This window comes from Typopeltis vanoorti, chromosome 24 (genome assembly GCF_054136105.1).
Source record: "Typopeltis vanoorti isolate ZY-2024b chromosome 24, IOZ_Tvanoo_1.0, whole genome shotgun sequence".
Taxonomy (NCBI): Eukaryota; Metazoa; Arthropoda; class Arachnida; order Uropygi; family Thelyphonidae; genus Typopeltis; species Typopeltis vanoorti.
This window is the reverse complement of record NC_143572.1, coordinates 10,329,043-10,344,152: the sequence shown is the minus strand read 5'-3', so window position 1 is coordinate 10,344,152 and position 15,110 is coordinate 10,329,043. Positions and strand designations below refer to the sequence as shown.

Sequence of the window (15,110 nt, the reverse complement as noted above, 5' to 3'; positions counted from 1 at the left end):
GGAAAGATAACATTACTCAGTGCTGATGGTTGGAAAGTGATGACAGAAAAAAAATAGTTCAGTTACTAAGTGATCAATTATATATTTGGTTTAATCCTTTATCCAAGTGTTAAGCAAAAGAAGTTTGTGCCTGAAGTATTTTCAGGACTGGGGAAACTCGTGGTAAAGGTGGTATAAGTTCTGATCACTTGTCTTAGTATCCCATAATGCAAAGCACATCTCCTTGCGGACATGTATAATGCTATGCATTAAGGGAAGGGTCACTACCCAGACCGGTTTCGACCTTTATTGAGGTTTCGTCAGTGGAAGCCAGACCAGGAGGTGGTGATACTAAGGTGGAAGTAATGCAGAAGTCATATCACTATATACCAGTTGCCAAAAGGTGTCAACACCTCATTATTAAAATTCTCTGGATTAGAGATAGTTGACGGAAGTTTTTTCACTTGGCTATACTACCAATTATATATTTGGTTTAATCTTTTATTCAAGTGCAAGCAAACAAAGTTTGCACCTTAAGTATTTTCAGGACTGGGGCAACTCATGGTAAAGGTGGTATAAGTTCTGATCACTTGCATTAGTATCCCATAATGCAAAGCACAGAGTTGCTCCAGTCCTGAAAATACTTCAGGCACAAACTTCGTTTGCTTATACTTGAATAAAGGATTAAACCGAACCAAATATATAATTGGTAGCATAGCCAAGTGCAAAAACTTCCATCTACTAAGTGATCACTTTGCAAGGGTATACCATTCAGGTGGTCATTTTGTAGTTACTGAAGTTACAGAGAGCACTGAGGTAGATGAACTGGAGGTACTCAGTATATTGGAAAATATCAATGTGAATACAGCAGTGGGCTTGAACAGTATGTCATCTCGTGTGCTATGAGAATGTGCGAAGAGCCTCTGACGAAATTGTTTAAGTCTAAACTCTGGTAAGGTTCCAAGGGAGGGAAAGAAGGTAAGATAGTTCCATTACACAAAGGTGGCTGTAAAACAGACTAATTAGTATATCTGGATTGGTGGTTCAAGTATTCAAAAAATTGGTCAAAAGTAAAATTGAGAAATGGATGGATACAAATATGATCCTCTATAGGAGCAGCATGGCTTTGTAAAAGGTAAATCCTGCATCAGTAATTTATTCACAATTTATAATAAGGTAACAGCAGAATTGGATAAAGGAAATGGCTTACCTTGATACTGCTGAACTTTGCAAAGGCATTTGACAGAATATCTCATGGTAAACTATTATGTAAGTTGGAGCCAATGGGAATGGATATGAGGCTGGTGACATGGATGAAGGAATGGTGTATGGTAGAGTGGAATCAAGGTGAATGAGAGTGATTAGGGAAGTGGCCCAGGACTCTGTACTAGCACCTCCTCTACTCTTTAATTTGTACATTAAGGATATAGCAGAAGATTTAAAGGAAGACATTCAGTTGTTTGCCAATGATGCAAAACTAGGGAGGGCAATAGTTGATAAAGATGATGAAGATATCTTACAGGATGATTTAAATAAATTGGCAGTGTCAGCAAAGGACAATGGTTGTCGATGTTGTAAAACATAAGCTAATGTGCTTCGGGATGAAAAGATTACACATACTTCATATATTGATGGTGCTAGTTTACAGGAAATTGATGAGGATAGGGATCTGAAGGTGATGGATAGAGATTTGAAATTCAGAGGACATATTGCAAGAGTTAGCAAAATAGCTCAGAGCAGAGATTATTTGGATGCTGAAGAACACATTGACAAATAAAGATAGGGAGGTTATTATCCCTCTTCATAAGGCTATGGATTCAGCCACATTTTAACTACTGTGCACAGATTTGGCCACACATGAGTGTGTTTCTTGGGGATGGGGAGGTCATGGAGAGGATTCAGAGATGAGTGACCAAACTGGTGACAGGTCTGTGGAATGTTTCCTATGAAGATAGATTGAGAGTGTATGGGTTGCAGAGTTTAGCTGACAGGAAGAGGAGAGGGATATGATAGAAACTTATAAGTTAATAAAGGAATTCTATAAGATTTTAGAACAGAAATTTTTCAATACGTGGAGAGTGAGTAATGGGAAAACAAGGGGGTCACACTTGGAAGTTGTCTAAGAGTGTAGTTAGTAAAGGTGTGTGGACTAGGTTCTTTACTTGGAGAGTGGTAAATGAGTGGATTGGATTGCCAGAGGTGGTTGTGAGCAGCCTAACAGTGAATAGGTTTAAGGAGATGTATGATAGGTATTGTGTTAATGGATAGAGTAGGTCTCCCACAATGAGTCTTTTGACTCTATGGGGGTAGTACCCATAATAATACTAAGAAAAACAATAATAATGTTTAATCAAACTGGTTAAGAAATGAAAAGAATGATTCCATTCCTGCTCACATATGGTATTTAATTGCTATAGGCTCTTCTGTCTCTCATCTTGTGTGTGGGAGTAATTAAAAAATAACGATAATCACTTTTTACAAAGGTGGTGCAAAAAACTGATGTGTCTGACTACCCACCTATCAGTATTTCTAGAGCAGTTGTAAAGATTTTAGAAAAGTCGGTAAAAACTCATATACAGAAATGGGATGACAGACAAGTTATACATTGCAAGGAACATCATGGGTGATTTACTAAAGGCATGTCAAGTGTGAGAAATTTCTCAATATTTTATAATAATGCTATGGCTGAGTTGAAGAAAATGAATACACATGATACTGCTGGATTTTGGATTTTGATAACACAAGATGCTACATGAAAGCCTGTTGCATGCAATGGAGGATACAAGACTGGAACATAAACAATTAACTTGGATAAGTAGGGCTGTGGTATGTTGGTTGTGGTGTGTGTGTGTGTGAAGGGGAAAGCTGCCAAATTTAAGTTGACCAGTAGTTCTCCCCAGGGATCAGAAGAGACCACTGTAGTTCAATCTATATGTTAATGATAATGGGAAAGATCTGATGTTCAGCTGATGATGCAAAGAAAGTCAGAGGCAATACGATATGCAGAACTTGACAAATGACTTGAATAGACTTAAACAGTGGACAAAGGATAATGACTAAGGTCAATGTCAGTAAAGACAGTAAGTCTAAAGTTATGCACTTTGACATGATGAGATTAAACACCATATTATACTAGCAAAATTATAAAGGGAGAATATGTTGAATATGTCACTTTTCAACATATTCTCCCTTTACTTTAACAAACACTATTCACATCTTTCAATTAACATTTCTATGTCCTTGAAAAAACAATCCGTCCTTCTGTCTGCAAAATTTCCTAAAACTGGAGAAATTGATCTGATCTTGGTGGATAGGAAGCTGAAGTTTAAAGGTCACATAGCAAAAACAACTCAGAGGAATAATTGTGAATCTGAAACGAACATTGTGTAAGGATAAGAAAGTTATTTTGCCCTTCTTTTTTTTTTTTTTTAACAAAGCCTTGATATGACTGCAACACCACTGAGCAGAGATTATTTGGTTATCTAAGTTCCAAAGGGATATAGTGAGGGCACCAGGAAAAGCTACAAAGATAATATTAGAAATAATGTAGAATATGAAGACAGATTGAGAAGAGGTAAACTGCACACACTACTAGCAGGGTGATATGATAGACCTATAAACTTCTATTAAGGGTGTTACAAAATACTAGTTGATTTTCATTATATGGAAAGTGATGAGAGAACAAGGGGGGGACATCCATGGAAGTCGAGTTTGTGTGCAGTAAAGAAAGGGATAAGAGCTATATTTTTCTCTTGCTGAGCAGTGATTGAGTGGAACAATTTGCTTGTTGAAGAGATGCATCTAATGTGAATGAGTCCTTGACTCTGAGATCTCCGATAATAACAATAACAGTAATAATATAGTATGAAAGTGGAACCCTACATTCTATTGCAGTATCCTTAAGTTTACACTTAAGTGTAATGTAGGGGGTCTATTAATGTTAAATGTGAAAAGATTGTAGCCGTTTTAATTCCATTCAAGTTTTGAAAGAAGCTTATATTGAAGGATGAAGGCGAAGAAAATATGTTATGTGCTCTATTGAAAAGTCTGATTTTTTGGGAGATATGACAAGCATATCTGCTACTAAAAGCAGGTTTCTGATATACAGTGGCTGACAAAGTACTAGAGATTATGTGAGTAAGTGGAAGTCCAAGAAAGGTAAACTCCCAGAAAACTCCTTTTTCATGATGAAATGAATGAATGGATGGATGAAGGCTGCTGATTCAATATAAGGATGGTTTCATTTTCAGAATGAGGCCAAATGGCAAATATATATTCTTTACAGAGCAAACCCTGGAAAAAAAAAAAAAAGGGTTGAAAACAAAAATATAGTTTAAATAAAAATTAGCCATAGACGGGTCTTATGGCTGTACCCTCAATATGTTCGTAGATTTATTTCTTAGCTAAAATGTTCCAACTGTATGACAAATTCGAACATCTTCACATCTAGCGAGAGATATCATCATATAGAAACAATATCAATACCGACTAAAATATAAAAGCTTGTATGGAAATATCCTTGATTTTGTCTAGAAAATGCATAGACTTCTTGATAAATTGAGTAATATGTGTGCTTAATACACAGCAATAGAATTTAGTCACTCTATATGTAGAGTCACAATAGATCTCTCAAAGGGCATTCCTTTTTTATGTACTTTTGGAAGGCCATACAAATGAGGAGCCTGCCAAAATGAATGCATAGTTTAGTCACTGTATTGGCACCTCAGCTGATAACTTCATTAAGGAGCTTTATTCAACTGTCTAATATTTTCTTTCTTTCTTTTTTTTGGGGGGGGGGGAGGGTTATAACATGTTTCTTGATAAGTAGATGTATCCTGTAAAATGAGGTCTATCTTATTTCTGAATGGGAATTGGGAAGAGATTACAAACAAAATTTCTAATCTCTTCCCAACTTTAAAAAACAGGCTTTGAACTCTGTCTCTAGCTTGTGTTTACCAAATTTCTTGTAAATGTAATCAGGCCAATCTGTGAAAAAAAAAAAAAAAAAGAATTAGCAAACATCAATATTACACTTAATACCTTAAACCTCAAAAGTCTGGTCTTACACAATCAGGTAGTGAGACAAGACAAAATATAGTGTCCTTTGGAATGAGGCTTGCCTTTTCCACAGAAGCAATTTTTAATATGACTGTCTTTTCAAAGAAAGTTCTGAAGCCCTGTTATAATTGCCTAATTTAAATCAGAATGATGAGATTCTCATCCTATGTCAATATCAGAAATTATTTAGTGAACAGCACTTGCTGTTATTGATAACTGATTGCTGTATTTGTCTTATATTGTTTCTCTGAATTGCTTGTTTGTTCTATATGATGTATTGTTAGTCTCAGTATGAAATATTTGTAATAATTTCATTCAAGTTAGATCTAATAAATTATAACATTTCAGCATAAACTGAAGAGCAGAGAAGTCACTTTGAATACTGTATAATTTTAAACAGATAACGCCAATATCATGCTCCTCAGGGGTTCGAAAATTGTAAATACAGATCAACAATCAATTCCACTCAATAATCTTAAAATCTGAGTGGTCAAGAATGCAATGAATTACAGAAACTAAGAGAGATTTAAAGTAGTTCTTCATACATCAATAAATACAAGCTCCATCTTGTGAGCACAACTTCTTTAAGCTTCAAATGTAAAAGTCCCACTTGCACCTGCATTTTCCACTTAGTAATGCATAACACTACCTTTAAAGGTGTCCATTAATATTTTGAATTTTTTTTTAAAAAGTGGTTTTATGAGTGAATGAATTTTTGATTGATTGCTTTTTTTATGTCTATTACACTGTCTTTCACTGTCTATTACAACTGCAACTATTTTACTATTGATATCCCAGTTATTTCAAACAGTCATCTATCTATAGATAATAACTAAATATATCCAACCTTCAAATCAAATATCCTTGATGTCAACCAACTTCCAGTACATTACTATGTAATTCTACTTCAATTATCTGACCCATCAGTTATTTATCAGAATGGCAAATTGCCTTCCCAAGGTGGTCAAGATAAACAGTAGATTACTGTATAATTTGCAGAGTCAAGATTATATTCTAACCTGTACTGCTTTCAGATACTGCATTTTAAGAAAAGATACACGTAATTTATTATACTGAATGAATTACCAGGTAACTGCATTGTATGATTTTTTTTTGTTACTGTTTTAATCTAAAATGTTTCTAATAGCACTTTTTGTTTTTAGTAATGGAGTGTATTCATGGCAGCATTCCTCTTGATACATTTCTATCGCTGGTTGGTAAGCTGTCGATAGCGTTTCAGAATAATTATTTTAGATATCCAGAATATCATTACCTCTATTTTATCCTACCTTCAGTCTTTGATTTCTTTCATTACTATTTCTTCCTAAAACAAGACCAAAACATAACAAACTCCAAATCAATGAAAACCCATTACCAAAAAAAAAACCATTTCAATATTCATGGTCTTAACACAAATTTAAATGATGTGTGCCACCACCTATGGACATCTAAACCTGATTTGCTATTCATAATGGAACCTCAATATCACTACTGTCTGCCTATCTGGAATGAAGTTCTTCATCCCCATGCCATCAAACTCCATAGACCACTATTCAAAACCAATGTTTTCCAAAAATAGCGCCAAGGCAGAAAAGAAGTCAGCATTATTCAGCCTACAAGATAGCAGAAAACTACTCCAAAAAGACAAGCCAATCCTAAATAAACTTTGAAAGGGCTAGGTACAACAAACTTACATCCTTTTCAATGATAACTGAATCTTCTAGTCCCTCCCCAAGATGATCAGGTGCAATCTGTTTCCATGTTTCATGTCTCATTCTTCTCCATAACTCCTACACTGATGATCAAGGCAAAACCCCCACCCCCAACTTTAGCATGAACTGTCACAGTATGCTTCCTTTGGTCCTTCATCAGAAAAATCCTGAATAGTCTGGATACTAACAAGTCTTCTGTTACTGATGGTACAACTCTCTCAACTGTATCTAAAACTTGTACTCCAAGAACTAATGACCATCCTTCATTGTCTTCACAATCTTTAATACTTATCTGGCAACTACTCTAGATCATGGGAAACAAGCCTATATCCATCTAATTGTATAAAAATGAAACTATAAGCTAGCCTCGAACTAATCCTGTTGTACTCTCTTATTAACAATCAACTCCACTATCTGGAAGTCTACCAGTTAATCAGATCTACACCAAATCTCTTTGTCAACATCACCTTTCCATAGGTGGAAAGGTTTCGTGAAACCTCTAAGTCACATTAGATATTTCCAAGGCATTTGATTGGGTCCACAAAGGCTCTTTTCTTCAGTTTTCCCCATGAATGCAAGAGTAGTCTACAGCTGAACTTTGCCAATGCTCTTTCTGTTATTCACAAATGACATCCTATCATTAACCTCAAATCACATCCATAGTTTTGCTACACTCCATTTTCATTTGACAGACATTGCAGTGTTCATATGTACCACCACCTTAGCTTACCTATGGAAAGATAGATAAAGCAAAGCACTGAAAAAAAAAAAAAAAAAAAAAAAAAAAAAAAAAAAAAATTCTTGAACTCAGGGAACAATACTTGTAATATATTCATTCCAAGAAAGGCTGTAGATTATCCCAAAAGGAGAAGCACACCTTTTCTAGATATTGGATGCAAAAGAAGGAATGGATGAAAATGAAAAGTTTTTTTTTTTTTTTTTTTTTGTAATACAAAATTATTCTATTAGTTCTGGTAATTACGAGAATGGGCTGAAAAGTTCTCGGCCTCGACCATAGATGGCAGCACTATTGGCAAGATTTTTTATTCCCCCCCCCTCAAACTGGTACCTTGATGTGTATAATCCATGAGATGGATTATATATTTATGCATATCATGATTGTATATAATTATGTGTGCGTGTGTAGATATATACGTGGGTGGTCTCAAAAGTTCTCAACTTCAACCATAAACAGCAACACTACTGGCAAGTTTGTTTTTTTTCTTCTAAGTTGACACATCTGTCATAAGCATCCATGTGAAATTGAAAGTCATTCTGTCAAGAAGTTTGTTTTATACAGCTATCTGAAGCAAAAGTGTTGTCTGTATCCCTTGAAATGAAGAAAATTGAGTATCGTGTGATTATAAAATTCTTTGTAAAAAAAGGTTTAACGGCAAAAGAAATTCATTCGAAGTTCATAAAAGTTTGGGCACTCTTCTTCTTCATTTTCAACAATTAAGAAATGGGCTGACAAGTTTAAACGTGGTCGTACCAGCCTCGAAGTTGATCCACGTGAAGGACGTCCAAAAAGTGTAACAACACCAGAAATCATTGATCAAGTGCATGACATGGTATTGGATGACTAGCGTGAAATTGCTGAGACTATAGGCATTTCAAAAGAATGTGTAGGATATATTTTGAATGAAGAATTGCAAATGAAAAACTTTGTGCAAGATGGGTGCTGCTCTTGCTCGCAGCAGATCAAAAATGCACTTTCATGAAAATCTCTGAACAGTGCTTGGAGTGTTTTAACAAGAATAAAACTGATTTTGTGCATCGATTTATTACTATGGATTGGATTCACCATTATACTAGACAGCAGTCAAAACAGTGGACAGAAGCCGGTTGTTGCCAAAGAAGACAAAGTCAGTTCCATCAGCAGGAAATGTCATGGCATCGGTGTTTTGTGATGCTAAAGGCATTTTGTTTATTAATTATCTTGAAAAGGGTAAAACAATAACCTATCTTTATCATTATTATTATTCTGATCTTTTAACCAGACTAGACGAAAAAATTCATGAGAAAAGACCCGGTTTGCAGAAGAAAAAAATGATCTTTCATCAGGACAATGCACCAGCCCACAAAGGTGTTTTGGCAATGGGAAAATTAAAGGATCTGCAATATGAATTGTTGGAACATCCACTCTACTCCCCAGATTTGGCTTCCTCTGACTTCTATCTCTTCCTCGCTGATCGGTGTTTTTCTTTGAATAAAGAAGAGGTGATTACGGCTGTAGAGAGGTACTTTGCAGATCTTACTGAGAACCACTACAAGGACGGGATAATGGAGCTGGAGCATTGCTGGAATAAACATATTAGTCTTAAGAGAGATTATGTTGAAATATAAAAATAATTTTGAAATTATAAAATTCGTTTTTTCATTGTTAGGCCGCGAACTTTTCAGACCACCATAGTATATACTGCAAGATTTTCAAATAAGAAAGAGGAATGTGTAATGTACTCTCATTAGCAAAACTGTGAAATGAATTTGCAATCAACTGTAGAAGGTTGTTGCTGTGAGGAAGAAAAGAGGCAAAATAATGGATCCTACTGTGTTCCAGTATTAGTTTAAGTTTGAGGATGAAAATCCATTCAACCGTCACATGAAATATTCAAACAGTGAGAAATCTGACATCTGTTGTAAAATTCATGTCATTACCTATTTTATAAAATTTCTACTCATGCTTTTTGAAGTCCACTGTCATACCTTCTCTTAAACTCATTCATGCTAGATGCACTCACCACTTCAACAGCCAAGCCACTCACTCAATATTCTAGGACAGTGTTTCTCAACCTGTGGTCTGCAGGCAGACTTAAATTAATTAAATAAATATATATTTTTTAATTATCTAAACAAATTAAAATTGAATAAGTAAAAATTATTGAAATCAAATGGAGACTTAAAAAAACAACAACAAATATAGTCAGAATGTTCAAAGGTGGAAGCAATAAAACTATATTGTTGTTCACTTCACCCTTTTTATTATTCGTCATTCTGCCACTAAATTTGTAGCGGCAGAATGACAATAATAAAAGAGGGGTGAAGTGAACAATAATATAGTTTTATTGCTTCCACCTTCCCTTGCTATTTTGTCAGATTTGAAGTGAACATGCGTTATCCACATTTCAACCAACTGCTTTTGTTTATTGATTTTTATTATTGAAGGTTTCCCTCCTTCAACCAAGGCTCAGCATATCTTGAGAAGTGCTAAGTGATATTTGGACAAAGTGTGTCCTGAGTTAACCCCAGTATTATATATTTATATATTTTTCAGAAACGTTTTTAATAATGGAAAAGTGACTTAGAAGGGCAAATGAAATAGGTGATGCTAATCCTAATTGTGATACAAGTGTTGAAACGGCAAGTAAATCTGATACTATTAAACAAGAAGAAACAAGCAGTTGAAAGAAAAAATACAATAGGAAATATTGGTGTGGAGATGAAAGTGAACAGAAACCTCAATGTTGGTAATTCCTACTTAGGTTTTTAAAAAAATTACGAAAAATCAAAACGACGTATGGAGAAATAAATTAAAAACACTATGTTTATTTTTGAAGTAAAACTTTAATTCCAACATTCTAAAATGTTATTTTTCTTGCTTTTCTGTTCGCAAAATCGATAACATTGTCAAAGTCTATTTCATCACTCAGTTGCTGTTTTATAGACAGTAAGGCAAGATTTCTTAAATGCCAAAAAAGTGCTGCCAGGGGTGGATCCCCCCTGGCAGCACAAAAGGACCATCTGCATTCAGTAAAGTTATTCTTTTACCTTTATTTTTTCTTTTACTTGCAGCATAACAATAAAATTCTTTTGGAATGCCTTTAGCTTGTATAGCCAATTTCTTATCATACTCCAATTTAACTTTTTGCACAATACCCTTAACTTTTTTTTGCCTGCACCTTTACAGTATGTATTTGATAACTCCTCTCACTCTTATTCTCATGATATTCTTCCATGTCACCTTCTCGTGGATCTCTTGCTTAATAAGTCAACACATCCATTTCATTCCTATTAGTAATTCAAACTCAAGGTATATATATATATTCCAATACTGCCTCTTTTAAGTACTTTTTCAAAGATAGTCATGCACTGCTGACATCTTTCCTATTTAATAACTGATTATCATGGGACCAAAGATAGTATTTTTCTGAGTTTGGTTGTAATTTCCAGCTTTGTAGTTTAGCATATCAACCATCCTAACTGGAACATCCATATGGTAAGCTACTTCCCAGGAATGTATAGCATGATCACTGTCACCAACTGATGGTAAAATAGTCACATTTTTAACTGAGACTCTTCCTGATGCTATGATGAAATCTAACGCTCTTTGACCTTTAGTTCCTTCTTTCATATGCTGCTTACAGTTTTACTGCAGTGAGGAAGTTCCAGAAAGTAATACAATATTAATTCACTGCATAAACAGAAGATAATTCTATACTAGCAACACCTTACATGATGCTAATATCTCTGTGAATGCGTAGTAACCAACCATCTGACTAAATATATGATTATGATCTCTTCTTAACCAGTTCTAATAAATACACAGCAGATGTTAGATCTGATAATTCAGACCTTATCCTTTCCAAGTATGCTCTTCATCCAGCCACTATTAGACTCATGTTCTTCAGTATTGTAACATTGCCAAACGGCATGACGTGCATAATTCTAATCTCCCCCCGACTGACCTACTGTTTCCAGTTTTCGGATCCAAATCACAGCTCCCACTGAATAACGGAAATGATTATTAGATCGATATTCGTTCGTCCCCAATTCCACTCAAAATTTCAGAACAATAATGAAACTTTGGGTTTCCAACAAATGTACCAAAATAATTCTGCATATTTCCTGTACCATTATAACATTGCCCAAAGAGAAAACTAAAAGGTGAAAGCAAACAATGGAAGGCTGCTTTTTTACTAGATTTCTTCATCAATACCAGAGGTACTGTAGGGGCATAGGTGCACTTCTGCTTATGCTCTTTCTCTTATTCATAAATGACCTTCTATCACTAACCTCAAATCCTATCAACAGTCTTTTTTTTTTACAACAATGTACTTCATCTTTTCATTTGACAAATCTATGCTCATATATCCCAAGCTACAAGATCATCCATAACTAAGTGCCCTAAACACTGATCTCCTTGCTATAATTCACTTCAGTGAGAACAACCTTATCACCTTCATGTTATTTCACAAAACAAAAACTGTACTACATCTTCCTTTAGCTTAGCTAACACCCAGGATCTCCAGGAAGGATCAGATATCTCTTCCTCAACTGACTCGCAATCTCTAGCCTCCTCTGTCATAAGCACGTCACATTCATAGCCTCTTCTATAGCATCCAATAAACTCAACATGCTTTTCGTTTCAAGACATTATTTCTCACCTGTGCAACCCCCAACAGTGCATAAATTCATAATCTATCCTACATTGAAATATTGTTCTCAACATAAGGAGGGAGCGGTACATTAAAAATTCTAAAAATGCATGCTGCTGCTGCTCCTCAGAAGAGGGTGATTCAATTAATTGGCAACTTCTCTCAGACTCATTTCAGCCACTATCTCACAGACATACTGTTTCTGCTCTGCAACTCTTCTATATGCATTTCACAGACTCTGTTCTGCTGAACTAGCTGACACCATGATTCTTGCACTCTGCTAGTCAAATTAGTTTACTATCTCCAAACATACCGAACAAACTTTTCCCTCCTTTCATACTTACCTTCTATTTGTTTTTTCTGCAATAATCTTCTGCACAGTTGTTTTCTCAGAAATACAGCCTTCCATTGTTCAACAAATATATCAACAGGTTCATTCTTTCTTCTGACCACTTGCCCAAATACAGCACTGATGCCTATAGTTTTTGAATTCTGCTGTTTGTGTGATTGGTATTAAAATGACAATACAGACTGTTGTTGCTATTTGGAATTATGGTTGAAGGAATTAAGGTTATGTGATCAATGCATTACGGCTGTAAAAAGTGTACTTTTCTGACAGGCTGTCCATTTAGCAGGACGAAAACTGGAGTTGCCCAGAGATGGAACCCTTCCACCACTGTAGATAACACAAGTAGTTAAATATTGGTGTGTAATGTTACGTGATTACTGAACAAGCACAGTTGAAGATATGTTAATCTCAACTACAAGTGTAACAAGTAAATTTATAATGAATGAATATAAGAAGTAAATAAAATATTATTTACTATAACTTATATTTTATACAAAGAAATGTACAACTGCACCATACCAGATGATGTGATCAAGAAGCAAAGCGACTGAAAACTACACATTAAATCAGAAGATAAGAATTTTTAATGCAGTGAATTAGAAGGAAAACACTTCCATCAATAATATAATGTGCAGAATATATTTATATTCCATATAACACAATTTAAATTGCATTAAATATGATGTGAAATTTTCACCATATTTTAAAAACTCACTTCAGCTGAGCTTTCAGATCTCGAATTATCTCAGCATCTGATTTTCCTTTCTCTCTGGTATCTGTAAGATCATCATCTCTACCATAGTGTTCCTCTTCTTTCTCTTTTTTTATTACTACTTCCTCTTTGATAGATAATGATCCACTAGAATTTGATGATCCACAAGATGATGTTGCTACAGGTTCCTCCTTAACTGTAATATTATTATCTCCAGAACTTGAAGTTACTGGGACAGCTACTGCCTGATTTGCTGATGATCCTGAAGACTCTAGGGCTTGTCTAACCTGCAGTATATTTTTTAAAAATATCTTAGGACCAAGTACTGCTTGCCAAGAATAGTACATAATAATTAATTTTTTCACAATTTATTTATTTACAATTTAACACTCAAGCACCATTTGCTGTAATGCACTTCTTCTCTTGATAAACACTTTGCTACTTTGAAGACAGCTGTTCCTCACAGGTAAAACTGCAGATAGAGCTGTCATTTCCAGAAGCAAATATATGATGGCTAAAGTTCATCAATTTAGTCCTCTCCCCACAGGTATTAAAAGTTATTTAAAATGTTTATTTCCTTCCCTGCATTATATCTTGAAAGGTTAATCATACCAGAAGAGAGAAATAATATTTATCCAATTAAATAAATTCTGAAAAAGCAAAACAATAAAAGTTGCTTTTTAACAACAAAATGGCATGTGTTTCTCTTCCCTGCTTACTTCTCCAATGATTCCATTCAACTTCAGTTTTATCATCTCTGTAAAGATCGACATGGCTTTTAATTCTTATACAGCCTCTTTGCTGGAGGCAAGGGAGGAAAAAAAACGAGTTCAGCAAATCATGCACTGAAATATGACCATGAGGAAAAAAAAAGGTATCAAGCTGATAGCATTCCAAGTGCAAATCCGAAAGGCGAGCTGCTTAAATATTAAAGGACATTGTGTCTAAACAGAAACGATAAAACTAGAGTTAAATGGAATTGCTAGAGAAGGCGAAGGAAGCACATGTTGCTGTGTTATTAAAAACAATTTTTGTTGTTTTGGTTTGGAATATAGAGAAAAATATTATTTTATTTATTTAAAAAGATAAACAATTTAAGGAAATGTTTACATTTTTAAAGGAAATATATTTTAAAGAAATTTACATATATGACATAATGGCGATTCAGAATATACTAATTCCCTATAATATTATCTGATCAAGAAAATTTATCATGCAAAATTTCTATTTAATTAAATTGTTCACTAAATGTGATTTTCTGTTTTGGTTTTCAACTGAAATATTTGGTCTTAAATTTTTATTGTTTAAGGATGGCATGGAGTTAGGTAAGCATGATATTTTCTTATAGAAAAGAAACAGTAACATAACATTTTAATAATTAAATACAGTCATACCCCGACTTACGCGGTTTCTTATATGTACGTATTCCCGTCCCACTTCATGCCTCACCACTAGTCGTATCTTTCAGGTGCCAGCCGCATTCACCAGTGTTGCACATGCTGTGAACAAGCACTGACATGTTTCGCGCAGTCTCCATTCATACACGATTTTTATAGTCTACAAACCTTGCGATTGTTTAATGTTATGTTCTTGATAAAAATTTTATTACATAAAAAATAATAATGTCATCCAAAAGAAGCAAGTCCGATTCTTCTACAGCTAGCAAGAAAAGAAAAACATTGACTTTGGAAACAAAACTCAACATTATTAAGGATTTTGAAGGCGGAATGAAAATTTGTGAACTAGCAAAGAAGTTCGATCTACAGGAATCCACAGTAAGAACAATCATAAAAGAAAGGTTTACAGATTTTGGAGGACATAGATTCTAACGAGGAATGAACTATAGCCACAAGGCAAAAGGCAAGGAATAAAAAAATCATTAGCTTGCTATGAAGAAATTTTGCGTGCCAAGAAAAAGACATTAT

At 34.6% G+C, this 15,110-nt stretch overlaps 1 protein-coding gene across 8 annotated transcripts in view; it reads right to left on the bottom strand.

The window, feature by feature from the left end:
- Bre1 (E3 ubiquitin-protein ligase Bre1) overlaps nt 1–15,110 on the bottom strand; it is a 385,362-nt gene that overhangs the window by 160,467 nt on the left and 209,785 nt on the right. For all 8 annotated transcript variants that reach the window (XM_090413492.1, XM_090413495.1, XM_090413499.1 and 5 more), the window contains one exon: nt 13,189–13,472. In XM_090413492.1, the coding sequence (XP_090269618.1) occupies nt 13,189–13,472 (284 nt within the window). The remainder of the gene's footprint in view (nt 1–13,188; nt 13,473–15,110) is intronic.